Source organism: Crocodylus porosus, unplaced genomic scaffold, assembly GCF_001723895.1.
Source record: "Crocodylus porosus isolate Cpor-Errol unplaced genomic scaffold, CroPor_comp1, whole genome shotgun sequence".
NCBI lineage: Eukaryota > Metazoa > Chordata > Crocodylia > Crocodylidae > Crocodylus > Crocodylus porosus.
Window position 1 is genome coordinate 34,244,486 of NW_017728886.1, and position 13,805 is coordinate 34,258,290.

General features: G+C 39.7%; 1 protein-coding gene across 1 annotated transcript in view; it reads right to left on the reverse strand.

The window, feature by feature from the left end:
* Positions 1 to 9,102: 9,102 nt before the first annotated feature.
* MALRD1 (MAM and LDL receptor class A domain containing 1) overlaps positions 9,103 to 13,805 on the reverse strand; it is a 433,259-nt gene continuing 428,556 nt past the window's right edge. The window contains exons 31-33 of the mRNA XM_019529906.1: positions 13,378 to 13,453; positions 11,582 to 11,647; positions 9,103 to 9,508 (exon numbers count right to left, since the gene is read on the reverse strand). Coding sequence (XP_019385451.1) covers positions 9,410 to 9,508; positions 11,582 to 11,647; positions 13,378 to 13,453 — 241 coding nt within the window. The 3' untranslated portion in view covers positions 9,103 to 9,409. The remainder of the gene's footprint in view (positions 9,509 to 11,581; positions 11,648 to 13,377; positions 13,454 to 13,805) is intronic.

Below are 13,805 nucleotides of genomic sequence, written 5' to 3' on the forward strand. Positions count from 1 at the left end.
TACTGCTGATCAGTGTAAATAGGAATTGCTAAAGAACAATGAACCAACCAGAACTACCATACAGAAACCCCCGCAAACCATTTGCCTTATATTTTCCTTTCCCGTTGTCTTTTGTGATAGGCAAGGCAGAGGTTGGATGATTCTGAAAAGGATTCTCTTCTCTAATCATATACCTCTTCATTCTTTACTAGAGGCGTTGCTGCTAGGTTAAACCAAGGCATCATAAAGCAACCCTGTAGTGATTGTGTGTGTTGTAACATGGTATAACATAGACAAATAAGGAAGCATATGAATGTTTAGAACGTCTACAACAGGATGTATTTAGTAGATCTCATGTTGAATTGCTTGCAAATGGCTTCTTCTGATAGCGAAAATCTCTTGTATGCATATGACAAGATAATTCTGTGCTTGGTATAGAAGCCAAAACGTTCAACTTGGGAAATCCTATTATTAGGCTCCTAAATCCTTATTTAGATACTTAAATAAAAGTATACTGATGTTCACAAAGGTGATAAGTACTTTCACCCTCCACTGATTTCATAAAGCTTTATAGCCAATAAGAACTTCTGATCACCAGTTTACATATTATTATTAATCATGTTTTTGACAGTCGTGTCTAAAAGCTCATCAAGAGTTGGTCTCCATTCTGGTTCAATGTCTAGTCGGCAGCCAGTATCAAGTGGAGTGACCCAGGGGTTGCTCTTGGGGTCAATTTTGTTTAATGTCTTCATCAACAACCTGGATGATGGCAGAGAGTACATCCTCAGGAAATATGCAGATGACACCAAGATGGGGGGAGTAGTAGACATGCTGTGGGGGGTAGGGTTAGGATTCAGAGGGACTTAGACAAATTGGAGGATTGGGCCAAAAGAAATCTCATGAGGTTCAACAAGGACAAGTGCAATGGCCTCAGCTTAGGACAGAATAATCTTATGCATCAGTACAGACTGGGGACTGACTGGCTGGGCAGCAGCTCTGCAGAAAAGGACCTGGGGGTTACAGTGGGCAATAAGTTTAACATGAGCCAACAGTGTGTCCTTGTTGCAAAGAAGGCTAACAACATACTGGGCTGCATCAGTAGGAGTGTTGCCAGCAGGTCAAGGGAAGTGATTATTCCCCTCTATTCAGCACTTGTGAGGCCACATCTGCAGTACTGTGTGCAGTTTTGGGCCCCCCACTACAAAAAGTATGTGGACAAATTGGAGACAGTCCAGCAGAAGGCAATAAAAATGGTGAGGGGGCTGGGGTACATGACTTATGAAAGACTGACAGAACTGTGCTTGTTTAGTCTAGAGAAAAGGAGATTAGGAGGGGACTTAATAGCAGCTTTTAACTACCTGAAAGATGGTACCAAAGAGGATGGAGCTAGACTGTTCTCAGTGATGGCAGGTGACAGAACAAGGAGCACTGGTCTCAAGTTGCAGCAAGGGAAGTTTAGGTTAGATATTAGGAATAATTTTCTCTCTAGGAGGGTAGTAAAACACTGGATTAAGTTACCCAGAGAGGCAGTGGAATCTCCTTTCTTGGAGGTTTTTAAGACTTGACTAGACAAAGCTTTGGCTGGGTTGATCTAGTTGGGGATGGTCCTGCCTTGATCAGGGGGTTGGACTAGATTACCTCCTGAGGTCCTTTCCAACACTAATTTTCTATGATTCTGCTAAGACATCCACCAACACTAAAGTTTCTCAAGAAAGTAACTATCTGCAGAGTCATATAGTTTTGTTTGGGGCTATGACTCATGGAAATTACAAGATGTAATCATTTTTATCCCCTAGATTTTCTCTTTCTCATAATAATACACCCAGGGCTCTATTCCTTAATGTTCTTGACTTGTTTGAACTTGGTGGGAGTTCCATACACAGACTGAGAGAGGTGTATAACCCTGATAATACTACCTGCCTCCTTGAGTTAATATATTACATTATTAATCATGTTGTTAAAATGAATACTGATCATTTTTACAGTAAGTAGCAATTAATTACTAATTCCCTGACAACACTGTACATGGATCACAGTGAATACTTTTACCACAGTGAATACGTTTTCACTAGAGACCAACTGGAAAGCAATGCGTATTTATACCCATTTCTAGTTAAGTCATTTCTCTGAATACCAGATAATGCTGAGGTCCTTAATGTTATACAATTCAAGGTAATTGTACTTTACAATTCAGTTCACAGCACTGGAATATTTTTGTAGCAAACCCATAATAATAATCACTAAGGCTTTATAAATTCACATAGCATATGCACAATAAAAGTTTCTAATTATTTTATGATCTGTAAGCTGTCTAATAAGGAAAAATGGTGATTCTAAGGAGTAGGGTTCAAAAGTAGAGATTAAAATGGAGAATAAAATAAAAATTGAATAGAAATAAAGATAAAAAGAGCACTCGTAAAATACTCTTAAAATTATTTAGGTCTGCCATCCTAAACATTTGCAAAATGCAGAAAATATCAAAATGCTATGATTTTTCCTCATTTTTTGCAAACCATCTCTATATCAAACCATTTCTATGATCTGTATGCTAATCACAGCTGAGTGCAAAATAACTTTTTCTTGCAGTTATGATCAATCAAAGTCTTTGTTCCGGGTATAATTATATAATTAAACATAAGATTAAAGAATTCCCATGAATAATTTGTGCTCAGTTCTCCTTTTTAACCAAATTTAACCCTGTATATCAAGCACCATTAATTATCCTTAGACAATTTGGGAAAGTAGTAACCATCTCTCTATTGAGCTGACCAGACTTCTTTGGCAGTGTTAGCTCTGTATAGTCGTTAAGGTGCCACCCTGCCCTGCAGCGTGTTTGGGTTTGACTAAATTTTACTCCATCTCCAAAAATCAGAAAATGATGCTCAATGTTTGCCTACGTTGTATCTGTGCTGAGGGCAGGTTTGCCACTGAGAAGTACATCCCATATATTTTTTCCCATTTACATGCCCTAAATAATAGAAATAAAGTAATGTAGCCAGCTTAGAATACCCTGTAGCACTGTTTTCAGGTTCTTTCCACGTTGGCATGCTCTTTAGAGTGCATTCACGGCTACTCTGGCATTTGGGACACTTGGCATGGAAACAAATGGGCTAAATGTACTTCAAGGCAACTCTCTGCCATGGATGCACCATAGTGGAAATGTGGACAGTCTTCGGAGTAGGTCTAAACCTCTGTTTAGTACTAAGTAGCTCAGATGACATGAGGCAGCATACCTACCTAGATCTTACCTTGTGAGGACTGCAGACAAAGCAGCAAAGGAGGGAATAGTAATGGGCAGACTGAATCCTAGAAGGTTGCTGCTCAAGGTACTCACCCTAATAACAGGCAATAGAAACAGAAAGTGGGGTGCAGAAGGGCTGGCAGTCAGGAGATTGTGAGATTGCTGTTCCTGGTGGACTGTCTGTGTTTGCAACATCCAGATGAGTTGTTCTTATACACTACAAGGAAGGATCAGACCTTTAGCCCAGAGACTGACGAGCATGTACACGTGGTTTGTGGCACAGTCGACCCATCTGCGGCACTGCAAACTACACATGCCACACATGTAGGTGTTCACTGAGCTGCTAACTTGTAGCGCAGCAGGCTTTTTTGACTCTGGGAGATCCAGGGTGACGCAGGTGGCGGCAGCATTCAGCGCCCAAAACTGGAGCCTGGCTCGCCAGAGTCACGCTCCGTCTGCTGGCCAGGCTTTGCATACCCGTATTGCCACTGGACAAGCCCTAGAAGGCCCCCAGGACCTCAGGTAAGGCTGCAGGGGCCAGCCCAGGTGCTGGCCCCAGTCCCCACTACCCCACCCTGGGCAACTTGCCATGCATCAGAGTGCGCATGCAGGGACATGCCCCAGGGACAGCTAGCAGTGGCACATATTTCATAGATTTCATAGACATTAGGGCTGGTAGGGACCTTGAAAGATCGAGTCCAGCCCCCTGCCCGAAGGGCAGGAAGTCAGCTGGGGTCATACGATTCCAGCAAGATAAGCATCCAATTTGGTCTTGAAGGTGTTCAATGTAGGTGCTTGAACAACCTCCGATGGCAGGCTGCTCCAGACCTTGGGGGCTCGGACAGTAAAGAAATTCTTCCTTATGTCCAGCCTGAAACGGTCTTGCAGGAGTTTGTGACCATTCGACCTCGTCATCCCTTGGGGCGCTCTGGTGAACAGACGTTCCCCCAGATCCTGGTGGTCACCCCTGATAAACTTATAGGTGGCCATCAGATCACCCCAAGCCTGTGCTTTTTCAGGCTAAAGAGCCCCATATTTGCTGCTTTTCCCTAGGGAATGCACATCCCTGATTGAGGAAACCTTCCAAGACCAGACTGGACTGCTTCTGGGGGTTAAGGTGAGGCATTTTACTGTAGATGATCAGCTTGCATGAACTTGAAGGTAAGCCTGAATTCCAGTTTAGATGTATCCTCACTGGCAAATACAAAGCTGCATTATCTTTATCTTTTAAAAATTGGTGAGATAGGAAAAAAAATTAAATTTAAAAAATCTGCTAGATTATGAGAATGCAGAATTTGATGCATCAGCCCTTTCCATGGGCAGGACCCCGTAGTGGGAGGTATACAAATGTTAGCTTGCCAGATGTGGAGGGTCTGAGGATCTGAAAGAAATCCTGGACCTCTCCCCAGAGTTCATGGGCCATCCACGCTTACCATTGCCCTTTAGCATATTTTCAATATCCCCACTCTCTCCACTGGAATAGCTGGCTCAAGTGCTATGCTGTTGTTAGAGTCCTGACTGAGGCTACATATCACCTCCCCCCTCTTTGACATGTCTACATGAGAAGAAAGGGTGTGTTTTCACAAAGAGATAGCCAAAATGCTGTAGAGAAATTCCAAGGAAGACAGAGCAGATTGTAGTTTTATCCTTATGTATTTCCAAAGGGAATTCAACTTGAACAGCTTCATCATAGTATAAACAGACCTTGCTCTACATACATTAAAACTTCAAAAAGTGTTAGCTCTCACAATTAGGTTATCACATTGTGAAAATTCACCTATTTTTCCTAATAAAGGTATGGCCTTTGAGGATATTTTAAAGCTCCAGATGGTGAATTAAAATCCATGCAAACAGCATTAACTCAAGTGGCAATTTTTCATTTGAGTGATGGTGGGCTGCCATGGGAACCTAGCACATTGGTAGCTAGTCCATATTTTAGCTACCTTTCTACCCATCTGTACATGGTTTTGAACACATGGGGCTGCAGTGGAGACACTTGTTAGTGGCGAGGCAGCACCTGTGAGGGTGAGAGTGGTATGTCATGGTGTTACCACCTTCCACCTCATGCCCAACATGGCTGTGCTTTGCTGCATGTTATACTTTGTCACTCCCCTGTATATTACTCAATTAAAAGCACCTTGTCAACTGGACTTAAAAACATGCCAGTGATTTAGAAAACAAATGGGTCAATGGCTGCAAGGGTCTGAGCACAGAAGTTCCTCTCCATGTATTTGATTTCCCCATCCCCATTTCCACAGGTGCTTTAGCTGCCCAGAGAAAGGTGCTTGTGTGTCTATATTTATGTGTATATTTATGAATCCCCATCTTTGTTGATTTATCAGTATGCTTCTTCCCTTTACATTTTCTAACAGAAAGGTACAGCTTTGTATATCTTGACCTGTAATCCCACGTTTTATATATACACTGACCAGGGTTTGAGAGAATCTAGTGACAATAGCCCAAGGAAAGCTCTGTGCTGAGGGGTTAATATACTAAATGTGGTAAACATATGAAAATAATGACTTCACGGAAATAAGCACATGGAATGAGGACCCACAGGAGCTATTAATACTTCTGCCTCAGTATTGAATTGGTGAGGACAAGAGATGCCTCTGAATTTGATAGCTGCTAACAGCAGGCAGTTTGACTTCTTGAGTGTGAGTCTGGTCCTCCTTATTACAATGTAAATGAAGTATTTGATTTAATTTCCTGCCATTACTGTGGAATATCACCAGCACTCACTTGAAATCAGAACCTGGCCTTGTGTGTTTGAGGCAGAGATGTTGATATAAGGGTTGAATTGGGTTTTCTTTTGTGGTACAAGGTAGCCAAGACCATATGATAGGGGTGGTGTGGCTTTACAGCTCTGAGCTTTGGCAGCCACAGAATACTTGGAACAATTATAAGAAAAGTAGAGACTATCAGTCTATCTGCTGACTAGTACAGGACTTTATTTCTGTTGCCTGCTATTCTCATTCAATCATGTAAAACATTGGCTAAAATACTGTATCCTGAGGCTGTATCAACTAACTTCCTCCTACTGAATAGCTTTTCTTGGAACCAAATAATTTTGAATGCTTAAAGGCTGTGACAGCATGAATCTAAACATACAGACTCTTTAGTCAAGGTGTGTGGTTAGGCAGAGGAGAAAACTACCATAAAGAGTTAAGAAAATGTATTTTATTTCCAGAATTTGTTTTAGATTTTTAAAACAAAGTTGTAACCATGAAAATGTGAATTTTCCCTGTTTAGTTCAAGTAAGAAAGGCTGCATGTGGGCAACTTACTGCTAAGTTCCAGTGAAACAGATGGAAACAACAGTATCTTGAATCCAGTAGTCTGAGCCTGCTGCTTATTCAGCTGTCAAGCACAAGGTAGTTACCATTTAGGAGACATAAATGAATCTTTTGTTCTTGGTGCAATAAGTGTTATGACTGAAGGTCAGAAGATGAAAGGGGAAAAGTCTGATATTTACACTTTCTTTTAAAGTACTTTCTAAATGCAAAATCTGAAGATGATTTAGGTAAGTCTCACCTTGCTGTAGAAATAACCCTGAAGACTGACAGATCTCATTTTATGGAACAGAAAATGGATATTGCTAAGATATACAGTATTTGAGATTTCACTAAGTTTCTCCATTATATTTGCTAAGCCTTTATTAAGCACATTAGCTTAGTAGTATAATGGACTGTAACCTCATGGCAGGAACAACTGTTCCAGCAGGCTGCTGGGGAAAGAGGAAGGAAGTAGAAGGGGAGCCAGGATTGCACAGAAAGAAATTGGGTCAGTGGAGAGAGAGGGAGAGAGAGAGAAAGGGAGAAAAGCAGTAGTCAGTGAGATGCACGCTGAGACCCAGGAGCTGCAGCAGGGCTTGGACAGGCTCAGAGGGGGGGCTCAGGTACATATTAATTGAGTGTTCTTTAAGACTGATGACTGGTTTGCGAGCTCCTCTGGAGTTAAGGAGGGGCTTAAGGTTTCTTCAGTGTATTGCATCACATTGTTAATACAAGTTTCCCTTGCTTTACGCAGGTTATGTATGTGCAAATTTGCCTTTATGCGATGACCCTTTTTATACCAAAAATTCATTATATGTGAGGTAAATTCATGGTGTGGTGGAAGCCCACAGTCAGCTGCTTTGTGTGGTGCATTGTGGGAGTGACACGCAGCAAAATATAGTCTCCTGTGCTCCTCACGCGTTGTCTGCGACAAATGTTTCTGTAGTTGCCATCCCCATTATAGCTTCAAAGTGTTCCACTGGCTTATCTCCTACCCCTTTCCCTGGTCCATCAATGAAGCCTTCACCACCCTCTTTTCACACCACTAAACATTCACCACCCTGTGTTTGTGTGTACTGTCTGCTGTTGGTGAGTACCAAAATTGTCCTTTTGAAGTGGTAGAAATGAGTCTGGGGGTCAGTACAGTTCAGGTCTTGGAACATATCCCTATTAGTTACATTGTAAAATGGGTTCCTATTATGCAAATTTGAGTTATGCACTGTTTTCCAAGAACACATGTTCAGCATAAAGCAAGGGAAACCTGTATTCCTTATTTCTTATCTTGCTATTTGTCCCCGAAGGGTTTTATCATTGAGTCATTGTTACTGTCTGTTATGTATATTCTAACTGTATGTACCTTAATGTTTGTTTACCCATATTTTTCCCAGTCTCCTACATCATTGGCCTGTGACCCTATCCCTCCAGAATCCCCTATATAAATTTGAGAACCCTCCTTTTGTCTCCTGTGCAGTTTCCAGAGTTCAATACAGTAGTAAAATGAATTGATTTTGATCATGAAGAGGACTCTGGGTAAAATACTACTATCAAATTTAGGTATTTTTTTAATTGTGTTTGCTTTCATTATCATTCTTTACAGCACACTAAAATATAACACAATGTGTAAGGGCTACAACACACAGCATTCCAGGGTTTCACAGCACTGATGCAGGTTTGAAAGCAAAGTCAAGTTACTGCAGAGAAGTCAACTAATAAGACTTGATCATGTGGGAGTCCAAGAACCTGTTGACAATGCTTAAGGCAATACACTCATGCTGATCTAATTGAAATGCTACTGAACTCAGGATCTGAAGGTACTTGCCAACTTGGAGAATCAAGCCTGATTGACAATGCTTGCAAGTGTAGTACGGTAAATGAATTTTGTATCTACCTCCATATTTGTTATATCAATGAGATGAGAAACATTTTCCCCCTAGAAGACTACAGTATTTTATGGTAAAAAAATCTAAAGAAAGAGCCTTTTTCCATGACTGTATGTCATGCCTTAAGAGAATAAAATAAAAAGGTCAGCTGCTTAAATCTAACAGGCATTATGGAGGAGCATATATTGGCAAGGTTGCTTGAGTGTGAACTCGCATCTATTTCTCACATCACAGATGATGACACTCAAATTTAGGATGCAACCCAGTGGTGTCCTCCCAAATTCCTTTTCATCGTTCAAAGACACGATAACTGGGAGCTGCAGTTCTGGGTTGTATGGGAGGCCAAACTATTCAGAAAAGTTTTCGCCTTCTGATACATACCCTTTCCTACCCCCTATCAACCACTAAACCTGTAGCAGAGTGCTGTGGAGCTGGCCAGAAAGGGATTTGAAGTGTATATCATAGCATGTCATACATCTGACTTACATGCAGAATTGGTGTTCAGGTCCAAGATTAAGTCTATCATACCCTGATCTAGCCTGTTGTTCTTGTTTAGATTCTACAACAAATATCTTTTCACTTTTGTTCTTTTAAAATAAACCATTACCATTACAAAAATAACCATTTATAGTCTTGTAATGATTCAGAATTATAAAAATATTTGAGTCATGATTTCTCAATAATAGCAGTAACATTAGAACCCCCAAACCCTAAGAATCTGGTTCTGATTAAGTGAAACTTTCTTTTTATTCATACACTGCATTTGAACTGCTCAAAATATGCAATGAATTCATAGTTCCAGTAACTAGTCTATTTTTGTGCCAATAGAAATATTACATAGGACTATACCTTTACATATGCATGGATGCTATTTTCAATATAGTGTTATATTTGGAGTATAATTATTCTAATAGAAGAATTATTTCACTTTCATTCAAATTAATAATGCTAAAATATCATAACAAACTTTCCACTAGATTTCAGGGAAAGAAAAAATCTTCAGCCAAAAGGAAAAGTTGTGTATTACTTCAATCCCTATTTCAAGGAATTGTGTAAGTTCTCCATTTTTCCTATTGCTTTGCCGTAGAGAGGATTGGCAAAGGAAGGCACATGTTGGTCTTTGTTGGAAGAATTCTAGAAGAAAAGCATAAAAACATTATTTTAAAAACAAGTAGTACAATAAATAAGTGCAAGAATGGCAGTGGAATTTCTGATTTTAAATAACATACAACAAAACCTGTCCAAGACACCATTCAGATGTCCAAACTAAACTACATATTGGTAATCTCTAAACATCTTGGATTAGATTTCAAGTTTAGGTAAACTGGCATGGCTTCTCTGGAATCATGAATTACTACATGGCTTTGGTCAAGTGAGGATGTGAAAAGCACACTGGCCAAGCTTGCAGATGATACTCAGTTATGGGGAAAAGTGGTCACACTAGGGGATAAAATGCAGATCCAAGCAGACCTAGACAAGCTGGAAAGGTGGGTGGAGCAGAATCAGATGCAGGTCAATAAGGAGAAAAGCAGAGTGTTTTATCTGAAGAGAAGTAACCAGAGACATGAATATAGGTTAGGAGATGTCCTGGCCAGCACGATGGCTGAAAGGGACCTCAGGGTTATGGTTGATCACAGGATGAACATGAGCCCCCAGTGTGACGCTGCAGTCAACAGAGCTTATAACATACTGGGATGCATTAGTTGATGTGCTGTAAGCAGGGCTAAGGAAGTGATACTTCTTCTCTAATCGGTATTAGTGAGACCCCAGCTGGAGTACTGTGTCCAGTTCTGGGCACTGCACTTCAAAGAAGATGTGGAGAATCTTGAAATGGTCCAGAGAAGGGCCACAAGAAGGATTAAGGCCCTGGAGGACAAACCTTATGAGGTAAAACTAAGGATTCTGGGTCTGTTCAGCCTGGGGAAGAGAAGACTGAGGGGGGACTTAATGGCCATCTATAAGTATGTAATGGGTGAATATTGGGAGCTGGGAAAAAACCTATTCACTAGTGCACCCCAGGGGAGGGCAAGGAACACTGGCCATAAGCTGTTAGAGGGTGGTTTCAGGTTCTATGTCAGGAAGAACTTCATTGCGGTAAGGGTGACCAGAGCCTGGAATAGACTTCCCAAGGAGGTGGTGAAGTCTCCAACCCTGGAAGTCTTCAAGAGAAGACTAGACAGACATCTTACTGTTATCATTTGATCTCAGCAGTATTCCTCCCCAGAGTAGGGGGGTTGGACTTGATGATCTTTTGAGGTCCCTTCTATCCCTTAATTTGTATGATTCTGTGATAAGTTATATATCCTCTCTATGTCTGTTCCAAGCCTTGTCTGATGTTTTCTCCATAGACTGTGAACAGTACTATGTGCTGGTATGGTACCTATTATAAAGGGACACTTTTACACGTGCTCTTTGCACATGCTGCCTGCACTTTAATTAAAGCACTGTAGTGTCTCATGCATCAGCATCCCTGCACTTCAAAATGGCAGCAGGGGAGCTTGAACTAAAGTTTGTTTGATGAGCTTTAGTTCAAGTGCCCTTGACACCATTTTGAAGCATAGGGACACTGATGCACGAGACTCAGAGACTGGCTGCAGTGCAGTAATTACCATGCTCAATTAACTGAAAATAAACCACAGATTAATCAAGTAATTACAGCATACTGGAGCAGCCTCCATGCTCTTGTACAGGCACCGAAGAGGTCCAAATTTGGCTTGAACCTTTATGGGCTATTGTAATACAAATAAATAATACAAATAATAATTTAGCCCACTGAATATACTTCACTTATAATGGTGTCATTTACCATTTGTAATATCTATTTAATTAAGTAAGTATATATTGTTCATTCATTGAGCAGTGTTGAAGGCAGACTGTGCTACATATGCTCATGTATGGAATAAAAAGACAAAGTTAAGTGTGCAGGCAAGGCCTTTTGTTATTCCAAACATTTTCTGGAGCTCCTGCCTTACTGATAAGGGTTAAACTACTGAAAGGTATTGTGCGATGCTACGTTACATTAAGTAACGTAGCTGAAACTGCTGTTATGAAGTTCATGACTGTTATAGCTCTGCCCAGGCCACTCAGGTTTGCTCTACTACTAGAACTGTGGATTTCTACCTCTGAAATTAAGTGAATTTCCACCAGCCCTTCCCTTACTGATATGCATGCAAAATGTATTTTTATGGGAAAAATATTGATACATACCTCTTGTAGTGTCTGCCATGGAGAAACACTGATTTGAACAGAGGGTGAGGTAACATATGCTGTAGTCTATGAAAAAGAGACAGATTAACTTCATTTGACTGACAATGATATTTAAAACGTATTTAACAAAAAGTCTGTTCTTAAATGATGCTACACAGGTCCAAAATGAAAAACAGAAGCAAATAGTACAAATGTACTATATGGGCGAAAATGTGGCCACAGAGAATCTGCAAAGAGGGGGTTGTCATAAACCTCAATTAAGCTGAGTTTATCATGTGCTTTACCTGGTTGCCTTCATCTGAAACCTACTGACAGTGGTACAGTGTGGCAATATCTTCTGAAGGGTGATATGAGTCACCCACGTTTAATGTTCTTTAAGCTCTGGGAAAAGACTGTATCTTGTTTTCCCTCTTACAGAAAGAATTATTGAAAGTACATATTCTTGAAGAAAACAAGGGAAAATCTGGTGCGGCACTGGACTTCAATCACAGTGCCTGGGGCTGCCCTGTCCACTAGGAAAATATCTCTTCTGACATTGCTCTTCTGTTTTTCAACTTGCTATTAAATGAAGCCTGTCAAGAATGTATTTCAACTAAAATATAGGTGTCCAGATAAAATGGACATGATTGTAATGGGAACATTTCCAACACAGAGCTCTTATAAACCTAAACCTACAAGTAAATGAATCTGATCTAATGTCTCTATAATCAGATGAGAGGAACCTTTTATAGAAGTAAATGGCATGTCATGGTTAATCCTGTTTAATACTCCGGTGGAATCTTATATTACTTGCTGAAGAAAAGATGAGAAAAATTTTATTTGTCATTGCAAGCCTAGTCTAATTCTTATAGTGCTGATAAGAGTAGTCCCAAAACGAAGCAGAGAAGATGCTTTAAATTTTAATTTGCTCCTTTTCCTTCCAAGGTACCTGGTAAATGTTCTTTATCTGAGTTATTCTGAACAGTAAATAACCCTTGATACAAAAAACCATGCATTGCGAATATACTGTAAACCAATGGGGTGGTTTTTGTCTAATTTAGAAAGGAATTTGGTTCATTTTGTAATTTGATCCTTTAATCTCTTCTTCCTAAATCTTTAAATTTATGAATCTGTTATAGATTTAATTTTATTCACAAAGTTTTATTAGTCTAATAAATTCTCCTTGTAATGTTCAGCAAATGGGATTAAGGGAAAGAGTATGAATCTGTGTATAATCTGCATAATTCTTTGTTTAATAGCAATATGCTTTTTACAGTATTTGGAATGTCATGATGAAAACTGCAGTATTATATTTAAAACATCAGAGAGAACAGCAAAACATTTAAGTAAATTTAGTAGAATTGTATATGTGTAATTGAGGGCTGAATGCAGACCTTCGAATCCACAGAATGCTTTTAATTATTTTCAGAAGCATAAGGAGATAGGGAATAACAGTGGATGGGAATCTGCTCTGAATATCTGATTAAATTTCTTGTAACTAAAATTGGCTTTATTCAGGTTCATCATTTCTGAGACTGTGACCTTGGTGAAAATTACCTGTAGCCATAAAGACGTTATTTACGGTATATGCCTTCAAACTGGAGTCTAATATATCTTGAAAATACACCTGAACAGACATCTTACTCTAATTGATGGTAGAAATGCAGTACTACTTTAAACCATATTTTCTTTATTTAAACATGTTTGCTGGGGATTTCATTCTTCATTTTAATGGGCAACATATTTGAACAACACCATTTAAATATGTTTGGACACATTTTATTTCTGTAAATGTATTACTAGCAATGTATACCTACCTCTTGTTTCCTCGATGAGCTAAAATCCTCATACAATGGGTTGGCAAATGAAGTTGTAGGGATTTCCTCTTGTTTCCTTAAAAACACACACAATCTCACATACAGCCTCAAACAGTAATTTTTTTTTTCAGGTTGAGAGAGGTTAGTAGGCAAAAAGAGCTAAGTGGCTAAATTCAGTCCTGATTTCTCTGTTGAAGTAAATGGTGTTAAACTAGTAGTGAATTTGGCCTTGAGGGTTATGCTCAGCCTTCTAGCAGGGTTTAAAAAAATAACAGCAAATACAAAATTATTTAGCTTATATTAGAAAGTAATCCATTGTTACATATAAAGGATTACCCAGTGCTATATATAAAGCATTGTAGGGTGCTATAAGTAAAACTGGGCTAAACACACAATTATTTGTCTCAGAAAGCTTACATATGAGCTTT